This window comes from Malania oleifera, chromosome 10, assembly GCF_029873635.1.
Source record: "Malania oleifera isolate guangnan ecotype guangnan chromosome 10, ASM2987363v1, whole genome shotgun sequence".
NCBI classification, from domain to species: Eukaryota; Viridiplantae; Streptophyta; class Magnoliopsida; order Santalales; family Ximeniaceae; genus Malania; species Malania oleifera.
Window position 1 is genome coordinate 9,929,304 of NC_080426.1, and position 20,818 is coordinate 9,950,121.

At 39.4% G+C, this 20,818-nt stretch overlaps 1 protein-coding gene across 3 annotated transcripts; it reads right to left on the reverse strand.

The window, feature by feature from the left end:
* Positions 1-230: 230 nt before the first annotated feature.
* LOC131165546 (F-box/FBD/LRR-repeat protein At5g56420-like) lies at positions 231-19,326 on the reverse strand. Of its 3 annotated transcripts, none has more exons than XM_058123446.1 (5): positions 19,050-19,325; positions 17,284-18,322; positions 16,991-17,149; positions 16,543-16,892; positions 231-433 (listed from the first exon to the last, which is right to left on the reverse strand). In XM_058123446.1, the coding sequence occupies exons 2-4, from the start codon at positions 18,304-18,306 to the stop codon at positions 16,569-16,571; spliced, it is 1,506 nt and encodes a 501-aa protein (XP_057979429.1). In that variant the 5' UTR covers positions 18,307-18,322; positions 19,050-19,325; the 3' UTR covers positions 231-433; positions 16,543-16,568. The 3 variants fall into 3 exon arrangements, with proteins under 3 accessions (XP_057979429.1, XP_057979430.1, XP_057979431.1); XM_058123447.1 differs by lacking the exon at positions 231-433 and adding an exon at positions 15,050-15,111 and having other exon boundaries at positions 19,050-19,313; XM_058123448.1 differs by lacking the exon at positions 231-433 and having other exon boundaries at positions 16,450-16,892; positions 19,050-19,326.
* Between the last annotated feature and the right edge of the window lie 1,492 nt (positions 19,327-20,818).

Here is a 20,818-nt window from a genome sequence, read left to right on the forward strand (position 1 = left end):
CAAATCATCAGTCAGCCGACCAAGGAATGCTATGTTAACTAAAATGCATTCCAAGGTTGATAAAGATTAAAGGAGAAATTGAGATATCTAGGTCTTCATCGAAAAAGCTTACTGTAACAACAAATATTGTCTCCTTGGTTGACATTGAAATAGTACCAACACTATCCCTTCCTTTTGATGCAAAAAAATTGCGTCTTGAAGTTGAAAATGAAAAAGCTTTTTTTCTTTAATAACAAAAGAAGAGATTTAATTGATAAGAGAAGAATTTACAAAAAGGAAAAAAAAAAAAAACTTCTCCCGACAAAACAATGAAAAAGTTATCTGCATACACCTACCTTAGACATGCTTTGGAAAGGAAATCCCAATTCCCAACTGCCCAACATTGAATGAGCTTATGATTAAGCCAACTTTTTGGACTGTTGGAGAAGTCCTACTGCAACAGGAGAGTATGAAGATGAATGTTAGTTGTTCATCAAAGGGAAATTAAGAAAAACAATATCTAAGGTTAAAACCTCAAACCACCCTAGAATAAAGTTCCAAGGTAGAAAGCTTGCAAAGAAAAATAAAAAGATGAAAAAATAAAAAGTTAAACGAGAAGCAGATTGTTGAGGATGAATGCATCCATCTTGACATTGTCCCTGTAAGTCAAACGAAAAATTTTATATTTCCAAACCACCGTTAGACAAAGAGAAATTGATACAGTTGGATCTTCATTGAAAGGGCTTGATATAGCCTTAAATAATGCTTTTTAGTGACAATGAAATAGTACCTACAGTTCCCCTTCCTCTCAACGTAGTAAAGGTGACTTTCAAAATTGAAAATATAATGGCCTTCATATATGCTTACCCAGACATGCTTTTGGAAAGAAATCGTAATTGCACAATTGTGTGAGGTCATGATTAAGCCAAATTTTGGAGTATGGAGGAAATTCTTTAATGGTGGAAGGAGAATCTGAAGATGAAGGGCAATCATCAATAGGAAATTAAGAACAATCTCTAGGGCTAAAATCCTAGACCATCCTAGAATAAAGTCTTAAGGTAGAAAGCTTACAAAGGAAAATAAGAAGAGAAAAAGAAAACAAAAAAAGAACCAAGTTGTTTAGGATGACTATATCGAGCCTGTCAAAGTCCCAATAACTGTAATAGAATATTTACCTTCTAAATCACTTTATGACCAGGAGACATCTCCCTTCATCAAAATAAATAAAAATAAAGGAATGATAAGGAATTGAGTGAGCCTTCATCTCAAGAAGCTTCTAATCAAGCAAGCTTTTAAGGAAGGTGAACAATCTGCTGTTGAACTTGCATTAAAATAGAAACTATTAGATAATCCTTCAATTTACCCTCCAATCCTGGTTAAATCCTGTAATCCATATCGTGAATCAGTTCGACCCAAAAAATGTTAAATATGATGTGTTGGCTCATCTAAAATGGATCCATGCTCTTGTGAGTGTATGTGATGCTCAGTCATTATCAAATGGCTTCAGAGAAGCATTGTGTTATGCTCAAATGAGCCCTGAAATTCACAAGGAGGAAATTAACCAAGTCTGGTTTCAAGACTCAACATGTGTGCTATGCCTAGTGCATCGCTTTTACTAATGAAGATCTCCAATTTGGGGTTTGAGTTTCAGCCATTGAGGGTCATCTGTAAATCTACTTCCTCTGTCTCCATTCTATGGAGATGAAAGCCAATTATCTCCTTTGATGCTAATAATAGAATAAAACCTGTGTTTACTATGTAGGACAAAGGGTCATGGGCACAATCACATTGGAAGTGGAAATTGGAAAGTTATACTTGATGCATGTGATCAATACAGACAGATCAATAGGTCATACAATGTCTTGCCAGGATGACTATGGCTACTTCCTTCCACACTCCATCAATACTTCAAATCTTACAAGGATGAAGTAAAGAATGTAGTTCCTGACCCTAACCCATTTAAAGGAGGAGATGCTAACCATGCAGATGCAAAATTTTATCGATCAAAATGTTAGGAGCCTTCTCCTCAAGGTATTCATCAAAAGAAGAAAAGAAAAAGGGTCAAACCAACAAAAAACACAGGAAAATTCTTTAACACTTATCCAGCAGAAAGGCAAATAAAATTTCCAAAATGCTTAGAGTTCAAAGGCTATTTTTAGGTATACACCAAAGAACAAAGAAAAGAAGGTTGTCAATTAATGATATGGTGTTGATACATGAGTTACATCTATCAGTTTAGAAGAATAGATCAATCTAATTCACAAACTAACCCTTTCATTTCCACTACAGTTGGAGATGATGAAAGCCAAACAAGGAGCCTTTTCACCATGCAGAAGTGTCCTACATCTTGGAAATTAAAGTTTGTATATATACATATCTAGAAAGAGGTCACAATTGTTACTTTCGATGCACATAAACCAAGTGTTAAAACAAGTCAACATATAAGACTCCAATACACAACGTCCCATCTCCAACTATATTTTCTATGACTTCTTATCACCCTCTTATTATTGTTTTGTTACTACTCTATCATCTATTGCGCTTCCTAAATCTGTTTCAAAAGTCTTAGCCCACTCTAGGTTGAGGAATGTAATGGTTGAAGAGATGGATGCTTCACAAGACAATGATTACTTGGGACTTGGTATCTCTTTCTCCTAAAAAGTATGTGGTTAGTTGTCACTATGTATAGACTGTGAAAGTCAACATTGATAGTTTAGTGGCTCTTCTGAAGGCACGTCTTGTTTCTAAGGGGCATACTCAAGTGTATGTTTCAATTATCCCAACATTTTTTCACTAGTTGCCAAACTTACAACAATACATCTATTCATTACCTTGGCTACCACTTGTCACTAGTCTCTGCATCAGTTAGATGTGAAGAATGTCTTCTTGCACGGTGATCTTGAGGAGGCGGTCTATATGGAGTAACCACCTGGGTCTGTCGCTCAAGGAGAGTCAGGCTTAGTGTGTCAGCTGAAAAGACATTATATGGTTTAAAAACAGTCTCCAAGAGCATGGTTTGGTCGATTGAGTGTTATAGTACTTGAGTTTGGCCTTCGAGGGTGTGCAGTGGATCACTCTATGTTTTATCACCATACTTCATCGGGTAGGATCCTTCTTATTGTGTATGTGAATGATACCAGAATTACAGGTGATGATGATCAAGGTATTCAGAGTCTTAAATATTTTATACTCTGTAAGAAGTATCTAGATCTCAGATGGGAACTATTTTGTCACAAAGGAAGTATGATCTTGATCTGTTGATTGAAACCGAGTTGTTGGGATCCAAACCAATTGATACACCCATGGATCCTAACAGCAAGTTAGTGCTGGATATAAGTGATTTGTTGTCTTGTCTAATTCTGGAGGATACCAAAGATTAGTTGGAAAGTTGAGTTATCTCACAGTAACTCAACTAGACATATCTTTCGCAACAAAGTAAATTTTTAGATTCTCCGAGAACAAGTCATTGGGAACTAAGTAATTGGCATCTTGAGATATCTTAAAGGTGCACCAAGAAGAGGTCTTTTATATTGAGACCAGGATCACACTTATATTCAGGGATATACATATGCAAATTGAGTCGAGTCACCTTCCAACTGAAGATCCACAATTGGGTATTGTATCTTGGTTGGTGGTAATTTGGCTTCTTGGAAGAGTAAGAAACAAATTGTGATAGTCAGGTCAAGTGTTGAGTGAAAGTATAGAGCTATGGCTCACACTACGTGTGAACTTGTTTGGTTGTCCAACAATTGGGTTTTCCACATTCTTAATCTACGGAGTAGATGTGTGATAATCAAGCTACTCTTCATATTACCTCCAATCCGGTCTTCCATAAGTAAATAAAACACATTGAAGTTGATAGTTATTTTGTTCAGGAGAAACTTGTGTAGAAGCTTATTACTACCGCTTAGGTGAAGTATGATATGCAACTTGCTAATTTGTTTACCAAAGTTGTGGGTGGTCGTGTTAAATTTATTTGTAACAAGCTAGGATCATATGATATCTATGTTCTAGCTCAAGGGGGGAGTGTTAATGGTTAATTTAGTCTTCTAGTATTACTGTTAAGTGTGTTAGTGTTATGTTAATTAGTGAAAATTAGTAAAGGTATTATGGTCATTAGAATGTATTTGATTTGTATTATATATAGAGGGAGATACGTATCTTTGAGTTAGGCTATTCATTTAATCAACATCTCAACAATCACAAAAGAAATTTATTAAGAAACAGAATAGAGAAATTACAATCTTGAACAATAAGAAATGCTCAAAGTAGAAAAAACAAAAAACAAAAAACAAAAAAAAAAAGATAATAAAAACAAGGGCAAAAGGCACTAAACTCCCTTGAGGATTGGCAAAAAGACAATGGCCTCCCCTGAGGTTTCAAAAATTCCAGAGACCTTCCCTAAGTTTTCAAGAATTCCAAAGACCCCCCTTCTCTTGAGGTTTTTCAAAAAGACACAAACCTCCCCTTGTATTTTACAAAAAAGACAAGTTTTTTTAGGGGAGGTTTCTATCTTTTTGGCAAACCTCAGGAGAAGTCTCTGACATTTTTGAAACCTCAAATGAGGTGAGTATCTTTTTCCCTAAAAACAAAGCAAGATAGAACTAAACAATCCTAATTAAGAAGACCCCTCTTTAAACCCTTCCCTTCATAATTGATTGAGCTCTGAAGAACTTGCAGATTCCTGATGAACTTTATTCACTTTTCTTTTAGCTCCATCTAATCAAACTTCATTCCCTCCAAGATCACATCCTGCTCACTGATCTTTTCCACAAGAGCAAGAAGAATCCCGTCCTCACACTTATTACTCCCATCCAATTTCTCATCCAACGCCTCTCCTAAAAAATAGACACATTCTCCAAACCTTAGAACAGAGAATGGGAACATAGGAAATATCCCCCCCACCCCCCCAAATGCATCAAAAAAGTCGGATGCTTCATCCAAATTCTCATAAATATTGTCTAGCAATAGACCATTATCACATAAAAAAACACTATCACACCCCCCCCCCCACAATAATTTTTCTCCTTCTGAACTTGGTTACCTATTTCATCTATGTTAGAGTTGAAACAATCTTGAGATTCCTCAACATAAAATTAACCCTCGTCGTCTATTATTAAATTCTGCCTCCCCGTATGTTTGTATTCATTATTCATGCAATTGTTTACAAGCAGACTTCTCTTAGCTTTCCCCTCCTTTTCTGATCAGCACTTATACACCTTCATAACCACAACTGACTTTCATTTCTTTCCATTCTCAAAATTCCCAAAAATGCATACCTCTTGACATGAACCATTGTAAAGACTCTCCTTGTTCTTTCCTCCATCTGATCGAACTTTCTATTCAACTAAGAGATTCTCCCTGTAATATCTTTGATTAAGTTCTCCTCCTCAAACCACCCTTCCCCAATTCAAATAGTCCTTCTCACGCTTATCCCTTAAACCACCCCCCCTCCCAAAAAATCCATTAAACATTGGTTGCTATTAGAACCTTGTTGGGCCTCACGCTGCCTGAACCCCCACTAATAGAAACCAGTGTTGTAAAAGGTCAAAGACATAAGGTGAGGCATTTTACTCCAGCTAAGGCAAGGTGTTAGGGTGTGACAATGTAATGGGGAAAAGGGTGAGTGAGATGCTGCTATAATTGTATTCTTCAGGGATTTAGAATGAATATATGAATATCTGTGTTATCGCTTGTATGGTGATTCTCTTGTAGATGAATAATACAAGTAGTTCTTTTCATTGTGGTGTTCTGTTGCCTTGGATTATGATGTCTCTGATTGTTATAGTCTTATTTGGTGTATAAGAATATATTGCTCATGTGAAATCCTATTGTTCCTTGTTTTCCTTGAGTATTGAGACTCACCTGGTGCTCGTGCTTGCGGGCTTGAACGTGTGAGAGTGGGCTGACTTGTCGAGGGAGAGCTCTCAACGAGTGCCACACGGCCCTTACTTGAGTCCCATTTTGGGGGTCCGTGACAGTTGGTATCAGAGCACAGTGTGTGCGAGCACCTTGCGTGGGATTATGAGAAATAAGTCAGGCAGAGTGAAGCGCATTGAGGCACTTGAGACAAAACTTGCAACCCTGGAGACAACGTGCGGTGACCTCCAAGGGTTGGTGGCAACATTGATAAAAGAGAAAGGCGTGTCAACAGAGCTTGAGGCCGCCGAAAAAAACCCTAGAGAAAATCTCTATGGGGTATCAAAAGTCGTAGAGAGACTTGAGGAACTTGAAAAATTCATTCCAAGTGTGAAATCCCTGGAGAAACGGCCAAGAGAGCTTGAGGCCTTCCAGAAGAGTATCGAGCAGTTGGAAGCCTTTGAGAGCAGGCTACAACATATTGAGGGCATATTGCCATCTCTTTCATCCCAACGGGGAGAGCCAATAGAGCTTGAGGCCTCCTTACGGGAGCTAACGGATAATCTTGATTTTCTTACAGAAGATGTTAAAGTATCCATTATTGCTTTGAAGGAAGATTTGAAGGAGATGGGCAATGTTCGAAGTGCGGTAGTTCAAGTCCAGAGGGATTTACAAGAGATCACTGCGAAAGTGAATGCAGTGGCACAGTTAGCCCGATGGCCAGTTGCACATCCAAATGAGAGTTCTCGATGGAAGGTACCAGAACCTAAAAGTTTTGGGGGTACACGAGATGCAAAGGAGCTAGACAATTTCTTCTTTGATATGGAACACTACTTCACGTGCTCCCGAGTGGATTTAGAAGTGGACCGGGTCAATATGGCAACAGTATACCTGGTTGGGGATGCAAAATTGTGGTGGAGAACTAAATGGAATGATATTCAGCACAATAGATGTGTCATTAACACATGGGAGGGGTTGAAACAGGCGTTGAAGGCCCAATTCTATCCAGAAGATGTGGAGTATATAGCAAAGTGCAAAATAATGGAATTGCAACAGACGGGCTCATTAAGGAGTTATGTAAGGGAATACCAAGCCTTGATGTTGGATATTGTAGACATGACTGAATCGGATAAACTGATTCATTTTCTTCGGGGTTTGAAGACATGGCCAAGAAATGAAATACGTCGGTAAGGTGCTGGTGATCTCTCTTCTGCCCTCGTTGCTGCTGAACGGTTGGATGATTTTTCAGATAATTCTGGGAAGCGAAATTTCCCTACATCCGCCAATAATGATTCCCGTCCCAACAAAGTGTATAAGCCCACAAATGGTGGAAGGGATAGGGAACAAATAGTTCTTGGAAAGATAAAAGAGCGCCCATGAATAAGGAGTGGAGGGGCGGACGAACGGGGGGTGGAGAGCGTCGACCGATCTCTTGTTTTCTTTGCATGGGACCACATCGAGTGGCGGAGTGCCCCGATCGTAAGGCTTTGAATGCTATAAAGGCCCTTCGAGGGGAAACCGAAACCTCGACAGCAATTCCAGAAGAACAACCGAATATGGTGGGAGCCTTGAGATTTTTTGGGGCATTGGAGCGTCAAGTAATTAACAACAAGTCTCAGGAGAAGGGACTAATGTATGTGGATCTACTTTTGAATGGAAAGAAAATCAGGGCCATGATTGATACAGGGGCCACCCATAATTTCATTGCTGATTCTGAAGCTCAACGGTTGGAATTGCAAGTAGATAAAGATGTGGGCAAGATAAAAGCAGTGAATTCTCCAGCATTAACCACGGTGGGGGTGGTACCTAAAGTGGCATGCCAAATGGGATCATGGTCTGGAATAGTTGATTTCACTGTGGCACCCCTTGACGACTTTGATGTGGTATTGGGGATGGACTTTCTTAAAGTGACACGCTCAATGCTGATCCCAGCTGCGGATTGTCTTCTGATAATGGGAAGTGCACCTTGTGCGGTCCCTGCATCCTACAACAATTTCGATGAGAGGAAGTTGCTTTCAGCCCTCCAATTCAAAAAGGGAGTAAAAAGGGGAGAATCTTCTTTCGTGGTTCTACCAATAGTCTCAGAAGATGCAGAAGGAGGGAAATATCCACTTGAGATTAAGGAAGTTTTAGAAGAGTTCAAGGAGGTGATCCCGGAATAGCTACCGAGGGTTTTACCACCTCGACGACAGATTGACCACGAAATTGAACTGTTGTCAGGAGTAAAACCGCCAGCACATGCCCCTTATCGAATGGCGCCGCCTGAGTTAGCTGAACTTAGAAGGCAACTGAATGATCTTATTGCAGCAGGGTTCATCCGGCCTTCAAAAGCACCTTTTGGAGCCCCAGTGTTATTTCAGAAGAAATAAGATGGTAGTTTGCGCTTGTGTATAGATTATCGGGCTCTTAATAAGGTGACCGTGCGCAACAAGTATCCCATTCCACTGATTGCTGATATTTTTGACCAGTTAAGTACAGCTAGATATTTCACGAAACTTGACTTGAGGTCGGGATATCATCAAGTGCGCATTGTTGAGGGAGATGAACCGAAGACCACTTGTGTCACACGGTATGGAGCATTTGAATTCCTTGTTATGCCTTTTGGGCTAACAAATGCACCCGCTACCTTTTGTTCTCTAATGAATCAGGTTTTTCGGGACTACCTTGATCAGTTTGTGATTGTTTACCTTGATGACATACTGGTTTTCAGCGCATCCTTAGAAGAACATAAAGATCATCTTCGAAAGGTTTTTCAAAAACTCAAAGAAAATCAGTTATATGTAAAAGGGGAGAAGTGTGCTTTCGCTCAAAAGCGTATTAAATTCTTGGGGCATATCTTTGAGGAGGGCCAGATTCGGATGGATTCAGCTAAAGTAAAAACTATCAAGGAGTGGCGAGCACCTACATCCGTTAGAGAACTGCGATCTTTCTTGGGTCTAGCCAACTACTACCGAAAGTTTATAGAGGGGTACTCTAGAAGAGTTGTATTGTTAACGAATTTACTGAGGAAGGGGGTACCATGGGGGTGGTCAGAAGAGTGCCAATCAGCATATGTTGAATTAAAGGAAAAGATTGTAGGAAATCCTGTGCTAATCTTTCCTGATGTGACAAAACCGTTTGAAGTGCAAGTAGATGCCTCAGACTTTGCATTAGAGGGAGTTCTCTTGCAAGAAGGGCATCCAGTTGCTTTTGAAAGTAGAAAATTGTCGGGTGCCGAACAGAACTATACAGCACAAGAGAAGGAGCTTCTCGCAGTGGTACACTGTCTTCGGGTGTGGAGGCACTATCTCTTGGGGTCCAAATTTGTGGTAAAAACCGATAATGTAGCAGTTACTCATTTTTTGTCACAACCTGAACTAACGTCAAAACAAGCCCGTTGGCAGGAGAAGCTAGCTGAATTTGATATTGCTTTTGAATATAAAGTGGGGAAGACGAATGAAGTGGCCGACGCTTTAAGTAGAAAAACTGAATTAGCAGCATTGAAAATCATCAGTCATCTATCAACTAGTAGGGTGGCGCTACCTTTGAAGAATCTTATCAAGGAACATTTAAGTACAGACCATCAGGCGCAGTCACTAAGCAAACTAATAGACGAAGGGAAGACACGACAATTCTGGGTAGAAGATGGACTGATAATGACTAAAGGCAGGAGAGTCTATGTGCCTAAAGCTGGAAACTTGAGGAAAACCTTACTGAAAGAGTGTCATGATACGTTGTGGGCTGGTCATCCGGGATGGTGAAGAACTCATGCTTTGATTACACAGGGGTACAATTGGCCGAATATGCAAGATGATGTGATGAGTTATACTAAAACGTGCTTGATCTGTCAACAAGACAAGGTAGAAAGAAAGAAGACTTCAGGTTTATTGGAGCCATTGCTAGTTCCTGTTACGTCGTTACGAAGGTCCAATCAAAGTAATCGAAAAGGTGGGACATGCATCTTATCGGCTTGAGCAACCTGAGTGGATGAAAAGCCACAGACGTCCAGTCCATCCCATGTTTCATGTAAGCAATTTAAAACCATTCCACACAGATGAAGCAGATCCGCACCGACAAAAATTAAGGAGATCAACAATTTCTAGAAGGCATCCTGTCACCAAAGAAGTCCAGGAGATCATTGCAGACAAAGTCGTCAATCTAAAAGGTCGTCAACAACAACAATTTCTGGTTCAGTGGTTAGGACTGGGGGAAGAAGAGAATAGTTGGGAAACAGCAGACAACCTTCAGCATGCCATACAGAAGATTGAAGATTTCAGAAATTCGTAGTCAACGACATCTACATCGACATTAGAAGAGTGAGAAGGCCGTCTACAACACATCGACGAGGACGTCGATAAATTGAGTGGGGGAGGATGTTAGGGTGTGACAATGTAATGGGGAAAAGGGGGAGTGAGATGCTGCTATAATTGTATTCTTCAGGGATTTAGAATGAATATATGAATATCTGTGTTATCGCTTGTATGGTGATTCTCTTGTAGATGAATAATACAAGTAGTTCTTTTCATTGTGGTGTTCTGTTGCCTTGGATTATGATGTCTCTGATTGTTATAGTCTTATTTGGTGTATAAGAATATATTGCTCATGTGAAATCCTATTGTTCCTTGTTTTCCTTGAGTATTGAGACTCACCTGGTGCTCGTGCTTGCAGGCTTGAACGTGTGAGAGTGGGCTGACTTGTCGAAGGAGAGCTCTCAACGAGTGCCACACGGCCCTTACTTGAGTCCTATTTTGGGGGTCCGTGACACAAGGCATAAGCTTGAAGGCATTGAGGCAAAAGCCTTTTGGGAATTTAATATTTATTTTAAAATATATAAAATTAAATTTTACATATTATAAATAATTAAACTCTACAAATAAATTATGAAAATATTTATACAAAATTCTAAGACTTCAATTATATATGACTCCAACTGTCCTTGCCCAAAATGGCAAAGCCACAACGACAGCCACATGCCTCTCCAAAAAAATAACATTACCAATGGGTTATCTTCCAACCAATAAGAATAAAGCACGTTGCTTGAGGGGCAAAGAGGTCCAATGAAATTTCTCATGATCCAAATTCCAGCAGCTCAGCCTTTCTCCCAACTATCTTTCCATATTTCGTGCTTTTCACACATATCATCCTAGAGAGAATCGAATATAAGGGAAATTTTGAGAACATATACAATAGGGAGCAGTCATCAATTGGAGAAGCTCGTCAGAGGGAGGTGGTCAAGAGAGGTCGTCAAAGAAGCAACCCTCCTGCAACCATCAATCGAAGAGTGAAAAAAATGGGCACAAATAAATTTGGGTCAAAGGTGTGAGAGATCAGAGAAGCTACCAGTCATCTCTTCACTTTCTGCTGCAGAGTGAATGAATGAAGTCCCTTAACCCTAATCAATTGTTTTGCTTCTATATTTCTAATAAAAATATATATATAAATACGTGTTTCCACTTTGCGTAATAAATATGTGTTTCCAATACGTGTATGCCTTCTTTAGCAATGCGTCAAAGGTGCGCCTTTTTCTCTTGAGCATGAGCCTATCCGAAAAAAAGCATTCGCTTTTTAGGCCTTACGCCTTTGGAAATGCACCTTGATGCATTTTGGCCCCAAAACATCAAACCATTCACTTCCATCCTTTTCACACAATGGGCCTGTTCAACAGCCTGGCCCAGCTTTGATAATAAAAAGGCTTCTCCTTTATCTAATAACTGGCCCAAGTCTAATACAATCAACAAAGACCCCCAGCCCAATCTTCATTGTGTCATCCTCCCCACAAGAAACCCTAGCTGCCTTTACCACCTTGGCAACTCCAGCCAAAGTTTAGACTTTACAAATCAAATTCACCTATCAAAGAAGATGAATCCCAACTGCTAAGAAAAATAAGGAGAGGGATGCCATGAGAAAGATGTCAGATGTCCTATGCACTGACAATAGGAAGTTTCAAGTATCATGCTATGTACCAACTATTAGGAACCTGTGAGCAACCAGAAAAATATGACACTAGAAATTTAACGTGGTTCGGTCAATATCGACCTATGTCCACGAAGCACACACCACAAATTCACTATTTGCCGGAAAATTACAATTCTCACTCTCTCTCTCCCTCTCTTCCTCCTCTCTTTCTCCTCTATGCTCTCTAAGCTTCTCACTTGTGCATCTCTTGTATTCCTCAGCCTCCTATTTATAGGGCTGATATTTAAATCAATATTTAATCACAATTAAATATAATCGATCACAAATGGAAGGTTTACAATCATGAGATAAATGGAGATTAATTGCAAACCGCGTTCCAACTCATCACGCATCTCCAGTTTCTGGCTCTCCTATCTCCAACTACAACAAGCTCCCACTTGGAGACGAAGACGCTTCCTCAATCAGTATCATGAATAAATGATGTGCTTAAAATATGTCTTCAGGCATGAAAACCAACTGAAGTTGAACACAACTTCAGCTTCTCTGTAGTCACCACCTTCCTGTCTGCTCGATTCCTGCGGACTAATCTGATGGCTGTCAGCTTCACAACTGGTGCAAAGATGCCAGTGTAGTCAATCCCTTCCTTCTATTTGAAGTCTTTGACTACCAACCGAGGCTTGTACCTTCGGGAGTCGTCATGCTCTTCTTTGATTCTGTACACCCACTTGTTGTGAAGGTCTTTGGGCAACTCAACTAGTTTCCACGTTCTGTTGGAGGTGAGGGACTTCATCTTATCCTTCAACGCAAGCTCCGTCTTGCTCGTATCTGCCACCTGACATGCTTCATCATAGCATTCGGGCTCTCCTCCATCTGTAGGAAGTAAGTAATCAATATACCTTTTGTTTGGTAAATGGGACCGAGTAGATCCCCTAAGCTCCGGAGCTAGAGTAGAAGGTGGTGGTGCGATGATTTGTTCCACTGGTTCCTCCACTTGAGGATTCTCGGCATTCTACTGTTGTGTCCCGACACATTCTAAGTGGACTAATTCTAATCTCTTCTTCTTTAGGGCACGGGTGTTCATCTGGAAACTGACTCTCTTCTATTTCCCGACTATACAATCCTCACACATGTCATTCTGCACTGACTGTAGACCACTCAATTTTCCCTTTTAGTGCATTACCCTGAGTCCCTTCTCGCTCATGTGACCGAGTCGTTGGTTCCAGATGTTGATGTCGTCATTTCTTGCAGCAACTAAAATAGACATGGAGGCATTGGAGGTTAGAAAAAGAGTTCCGTTTTTCTTACCTCGCGCAATCGTTAGTACACCCTTAGAAACTTTCCATTCATCGCCAATCAATTTCATCGTGTATCCCTCATCTACCAGCTGACCAACTGAGAACAAATTCTTTCTCAGGTCTAGAATATATCTGACATCCTTTAACTTCCATACTGACCCGTTTATATTGATCTTCACAACTCCCTTGCCGGTTATGTCGCAAGGTTGATCGTTGTCAAGGTACATCTTACCAAAATTACCTAGTGTGTACTCCTCTAGGCAATCTCTGCAGCAAGTGACATGAAATGAGACTCCGGAGTCTAAGACCCAAGACTCCTACTTGCTCTCCAAAGAGCATATCAACAACTCATCATTTTCGAAAGCAATATTTGCTTCTGTCTTTACCCTTGTCTCGTATTCTTTCTTCTGACTTCTGCACTGGTTCTTGTAATGACCAGTTTTTCCACAGTTCCAACATTCAATAACTTTTGTGCTTTAGGAACCTGTGTCTTGATTACCTCTGGGATTTTTGGATTTAGACCGCCTGGGCTTAGATCTACCGTGGTTGTTTGATCGTCCATACCTATTTCCTCTGCCTCGACTCTCCATGTTCAAGGCTGAACTCGAAGTGGAGCCATGGTTCCACTGCATTCTTATTTCCTCCGTCAAAATCATGCTGACAACCTCATCGTATACAAGCTTCGATTATCCTGCGGAGCTACTGATGGCAGTAACAACACCATTCCAACTTTCGGGCAACTGACTGAGATTCAGTAGGGTACGAATTTCATTATCAAACGTTATCCCGAATGAGGCGAGTTGATCCAACAACTCATTGAAATTATTCAAATGTCTGCTGAAACTTTCACCTGCAGACATGCTCATCGTAAATAGTCTTTTCATGAGATGTACCTTGTTCGCCACTGAAGGCTGCTCGTACATATTAGAGAGCGCATCCATCAGAGACTTGGTGAATGATATATGCTTGATATTGAACGCCACAGACTTCGACAACGTCATTCTGATGGCTCCGAGAGCTTTTCGATCAAGCAACTCTCACTCGTTCTCGTTCATGGATGCTAGCTTACCCTTCAACGGTAAGTGCAATTCCTTCCCAAACAAATAATCTTCAATCTGCATCTTCTAGAAACCAAAATTGTTTCCGTTGAACATTTCGATTTTTGAGCTCTTTTCAATCGACATCTCGATTCGCTGATCTAGAGATGGAATTAGCTCAAATGGATAGAGCGGTTGGATTCGAAACGATCGAAAACCTCAAAAATGGTTCAATCCGCTCGAAAAACGGACCCAAAACGACTCTGAAAAACTCAGTCAAAATTTCAGGTCAAACCTAGTCATCTGGTCAACGCTGACGTGGCAATGCTAACGTGGCAGGCGCTGCCGTGGCAGTGGGTCCACCTGCTAACATGGTAGTGGGGTCCACATGCTGACGTGGCGCCTCGAGTTTGGATCGGTTCAAGTCGGATATGGATCCGCGGACCAAGTTGCTAGTTGATCCGATCTGAGAGAGGCTCCAAGTTGGGTCGGGTTTTGACCAGGTAGGGTTAAGGCAATTCGAGCGAGGAAGACGCATGCAACGCGTGCGGCGCATGAGCAGTTGGTCACCAACGCGTGACCGGCGCATGTCGAAGCGTCTTGCTCCGATGCGGCACGTGAGGGCGCGTATGGCTTCATCCTAACTCCTTTCGAGCTTCGGATTGCACGGTTGGCTTCGTCTCGGCAAGTTGAATGTGATGGTGGCCTCAAAACTCAGTTTCGAGCGACAGAGCTCTGATTTTAGGATCACTTCCGATCTGGCTTTCCTGCTCCAACCAAGTTCTGATACCACTTATTAGGAACCTGTGAGCAATTAGAAATATGTGACACCAGAAATTTAACGTGGTTCGATTAATATCGACCTACGTCCACGGAGCACACACTCAGCCCTCTATTTAAATCAATATTTAATCACAATTAAATATAATCAATCACAAATGGAAGGTTTACAATCATGAGATAAATGGAGATTAATTGCAAACCGCGTTCCAACTCATCACGCGTCTCCAGCTTCTAGCTCTCCTGTCTCCAGCTACAACAATAACCTATATCCATTATGCTGTAAGTGTTACAAGCAAATATAGTCAAATTTAAGCTCGGAGTACCAGAGAGTTGTCAAGAACGCCTTTAAGTACTTAAGAAGGTCTAAGCATTTGGTACTTCTCAAAGACCATTATAAATAAAAAACTTCAAATATAGTTCAACTTCCCAGGAGAACATAAACACCAGAAACAAGGAAACAACAAATAGCACTTTATGGTCACAGTAAGAGGGCAAAAATAACACTTTAATCAACGGAGAACTTGATAGAAAAGACACCGGACATGCAGCATGGTTCTTCCATATAACACAATTGGGCTAGGTTGTTGTTGGTTGGGTTGAGGGGGGGGGGGTAGTTGATGGGTTCAAACTCAATGGCTTGGATCAAGATCCTCTCATGTTATCTCATGTTTTCAAAACCTACACCCTGGGAAAGAAAATATATGAACGTACATTTGCCAAAATAGTATCTAATTTTTAAAATAAAATCATGAAAAAATTTTATGCTCGAGGAATTGATGTGGACGGCTTTCCAGTTTTAAGCATATCGACTTCAAACTCTAATAAACCTTAAGGTGGAAATGAATTGGTAATTATTGAACCATATTAGTTTGTCTCAAGGCCCCACTGTTTCCATGCAACTTGCAGCACTTTTCCCCTTCACTCGCCTTACTCTTTATTACTAGCATAATCTATGTTGTTATGTTAAGGAAAGACCTTTGGTGTCTCTCCTTTTTTCTCTCTTAAAATTTCTCAAATCTGCCTTTCTTTCTTTTCTTTTCTTTTTAATTAGAAAATAACAGATAATAATATTTTAAATATATATATTGGGAAATTACCTCTTATAACTGCCGTTTTCCACTACTAGACAATTGCAGAGTTGTTTTCTCTAGCTTCGGATCCTCTACCATGCACCATTGCAAAGCAATGGTGTTTTGCATGTTAAGGTTTTCCTTCATAATAGATAAGAAGATCTCGTTTAAAACTGTCTCACATTGTTTTACCCATATTAATGTCCTTCTATTACGTGGAAAATATTTTAGGATGCAAAGTACCAATGCTATGCATCAATGCATAACCAAAGCCAATTTCTCTAACCATATATAGCGAATTTTTTTAGCATTCATTTTATTTTCTCCAATAATCTAATAGGCCAATACTAGTAATAAAAGGGAACTGCAAATATTGAGCCGAAGAGAAAGGAATCAAGACATGCATGTTGGAAGGAGCAAATATATATAAGATCAAAGATTATGGATTATCCATAAAGATTGAAGAATCTAAAACTAATCATTTGTCCAAGATATTAGAATTCCATAAAACTGGTTTTAAAAAAAAAGGAGGCAGAAAAAGGCAAACAAATTTGCATACATCAGGGTTGAAGCTAAACATATCTTACAATTTTCATTATCAAATATAATGTGTCGTATTCTTACTTGGAAAACCAGAACCAGCTGATAGATCATCCGAATGTGACTTTGAGCTTCCTCTTCAGTGGGCAAGAAGTGGCTATAACACAATTTTCTGACGCTCTGGGAAAAGATATTACTTGTTGACGAATCTCATCTTGCTTCTTCAAGTCCCCATCAAGTTCCCAGGGATTGAAAGAAATAACAAGCCTCTCCAAAACTCTTGCACTTTGAAGCAAAACCTTAACCCCATAGAGCTCATGTTCATATCCACAAAACCAAGAGATTTGAATAGTCTTCAAGTGTGTACAGAAACATGCTGGCAGAGGATCCAGAGTCCAATCATTCTTACCATAACAAGTGGTTGGGCTCAAAGTCTACATCATATAATCAAAGAATCCAAATTTCAGTTGTAATGTCAATAGCAAACTCCCGCATACAACACTAAAAAATCTCTTGGTTCAAGCAAAGTTACCCCTTCTAACTTGAGGGAACTAAGACAAGGCAATTTCTGAAGTATGGCGAGTAACACATCATGTTTAAACAACAAGAGAGTCAAATCGATTTGAAAATGGTTCAAATCATGAAACTCGGGCAGATTGTCAAATAACTCTTGTGCATATGTGGTTAGAACCTAACAAAACAAGTTACAGCCAAATAATTCAGCCATCCAATATAACAAAAACATTAAAGTAATAAAAATAATTTGAAAAAATTAAAATTAAAAAAAGTATTATGTTCGTCAACTTATGGGAAATAGGGAAATACCTCAACAACTCTCTCACACATTGTCAGGCTTTTGGCATTAAAGAGTCCCATAAGAAGCTTAAAGGCACGATAAGCAGCTCTTGTGCGGCCATATTCCATCAAAATGGATGCATTGACCACTGAAGATGAGCTATAAAAGCAATAATCGTCAACAAAACTACCTTTGTAAGAGAAGTTCTCCAGATTAGCACTGAAAATAGCAAACTGGCAAGCATCCTCCATTGTGCATGTATCATCAACAACCCGAGCGTCCTCACTAAAATTCTCATCATCTGACTCAAGAGGGGATGTGGAATGTTTTTCTATTATGGACAATCTTTTAAGCCTAGGGCTATTTATACAAACACCTCTGACACCATCCCAACTGCAAACAATCAAACCCAACTCCTCCAAGACTGGACAAGCATCAAATAGCAGTTTCACTGTGTAATCATTGGTGAATGTAACACGTGTAATATTCAATGTCTTGAGATTTGAAAAGTGCACAAAGTTGGGTAACTCAAGACGATAGATCATGTAAAGATTAAACACCTGCAGCGAGTCGCAAGTAAAAAGGCAACAGGGCAACACAAATGAATCTGAAGCTTTTTTGAACGAAATATCAAGTACTTGAACATTGCGCTTGACCACTGTTGCTATCCAAGCATTAATGCGAGCCCATTCACCAAACACATTACAAGAGAGTGAAAAATTTGTGATGGGTGAGGAATCACGAAGCAAGAGAACCCTTTCCACAAAATCCAAAAAGCATGCTCTCTTATTTAGCACTTCTTCATCATATAGATCAACATCAGCTGGTGCCCCTTCTTCAAAATCAAGATTTGGAACAGACATCCATAGGCATGCCCATCTTTTGGATAGTATGCAAGTCCTAACAGCATCTTTTGTTGGAAGAAAAGACACAATTCGCTGGAGAAGTGAATCATCCAGATGACCTATGCCATTTTTACTCTCCTCATCCACACCATTTTCTTCACTAAGCTTTGGGTTTTTGGCATTGAGTGTCAATGAACTTACATCCATGAATTTGATTTTTTCCCTAACATTACATTACATTACATGTCCCAAATTACATCAGGCGGCGTGCAGAAATGCCACGGTCATAAAATATAAACCACTGTCTTGGAAAATATTGAGGAAAAGAAATAAAATTTTGAAAGAATCTTTTTTTTTTTCATATTTAGTTATCAAGGATGATATATATATCGAATTAGTGAATAAACTTTTGATTTTACACATCCATAACATTTGATTTTTATTAATTTTAATCATACGAGAATATATTTTTATTCTTAATAGCATTTAATATCGAGAGAAAATGTCACAGAAAAAAAAAAAAGCTTCCTTCTTATTTTCCTTTCCTTTTGTTTCCCCCATGAAATCTTTGATCCAAATGGACCAGTGCAGGTTACCACGTATTAGGATTTCTAGGATAATTTTGAAACTAAGGTTTGTTTGAACCACTGACTCTCTCAGGCACAAAAATTTTTGAATGTATTTGTTCAAAAATAGAAGCAGATACATTCATTTGCACATTTCCCTTTTCACTGATTCATATTAAGTGCCTACTCATCATAAAGAAACAACAAGAAGAAAAAGAAACAACAAAAAATCTCTAAGTTATGATGATCAGTTAAGAAGTACCTAAAATAACAAACGCCTTATTTGAGAGCATACTCATTCCAATGAATGAGCCATCAATGCTTGAGAGTGTGTGTGTGTGTGTGTGTGAGCGAGAGAGAGAGAGAGAAAGAGAGAGAGGTTACCTGAGTGGAGGACAGTGTCGGTGGCGACGGCTGCGGCTGCGGCGCGGCGGTGGAGGATGCGGCGGCCGGTTGAGGCGGCGGAGACTTCGACTTACCTTGAGGAATGAGAGAACTGAGCATGGAGGCGTGGACTGTGGAGTAATTAGGGCTCAGTTTCTAAGTAGTTTCTATTACATTTCTTTCAAATCAGCGCGGGTTGCAATGGCTACGGAGACGCACTTTCGTCGTGGTAGCCGTTGGGATCTTTCATCAAAAATTGCTTTGTTTTTCAAGACCAAGAATTTAAAAGATTTTTTTTCCCTTTTATCCCTTTCTATTTAAATACCAAAATATTATTTAAAATAAAAAGTCATATAACTTCTTGAAGATCATTTAACGAGAGAACCTTGAATTTAACACCTCAATCACCCCTACACTTGGAAAGCATAAAATCTACTCTTATTTGCTAGGCTATAATTCAACGCTGATTAAAAGAAGTGCTTGCATCTGATTTTTAAGTAGAATAATAATTTATTTTTTATATTATTAACTGAAAATTATTTTATTTTTATTTTTTGTTAATATAAATTAAATTTTATACTTATAATTTCATTAAATTATTTTGGTCCTCCTAATCAAATCTAAAAATATTAATAAATTTTCTTGATGGTATAAATTATTAAATTGACATTACACATTGAAATGTTGTTATGAATCTAGCAATACAAAACACCCCAAAAAAAATTATTAATGACATTATTACAACTTCAATTGCATAATTAATATAAAATAATTTAAAAATAATAAATATATTTTTCATAACTAATAATATTTAAGTTCCAAACTGTTAGGACCCTGTGAGCATCCAGAAGAAAATGACACTAAGAATTTTATGTGGTTCAGTCAAAAACGACCTACGTCTACGCAACACACACCAACTATTCAATAACTCGCCGGAAAATGTTACAATTCTCTCTCTCTCTCTCTCTCTCTTCCTCCCTTCTTCCTCTCAGCTCTCTCTGCACTCTATATGCTCTCTCTGCACTACTGTGCTATTCTGAGCTATTGTGCTATCATATTGTACCACTTTCCACAGCCTCTTTATATAGGCTTGGTTTTTACATTATAATTAAACGCGAATCAATACAAATTAATCACAGATTTGAAGTTTATAATCAAGAGATAAATGGAGAATAAATTCACACGTCTTCTGACTCAGCTCAACGTGTCTCCAACTGTGTTTTTGGCTCCATCTCTAACAATCTCCCATTTTGAGACAGAGACACCTCCTCAACCAGAGTATCATGAATAAATGATGTGCTCAAAATATGTGTCTTCAAGCATGAAAACCAACTGAAGTTGAACACAACTTCAGTTGCTCTGTAGTCACCATCTTCCTGTCTGATTGATTCCTGCGGCCTAATCCAATGGCTATCTTCACAACTGGTGTAAAAATGCCGGTGTAGTCAATCCTGTCCTTCTGCTCGAAGTCTTTGACTACCAACCGAGGCTTGTACCTTTTAGAGCCGTCATGCTCCTCTTCGATTCTGTACACCCACTTGTTGTGAAGGCCTTTGGGCAACTTCCACATTTTGTTGGAGGTGAGGGACTTCATCTCATCTTTCATCGCAAACTCCCACTTGCTCGTATCTACCACCTGACATGCTTCATCGTAGCATTCGGGCACTCCTCCATCTGTAGGAAGTAAGTAATCAATGTACCTTCTGTCTGGTATATGGGACCGAGTAGATCTCTTAAGCTCTAGAGCTGGAGTAGGAGATGGTGGTGCG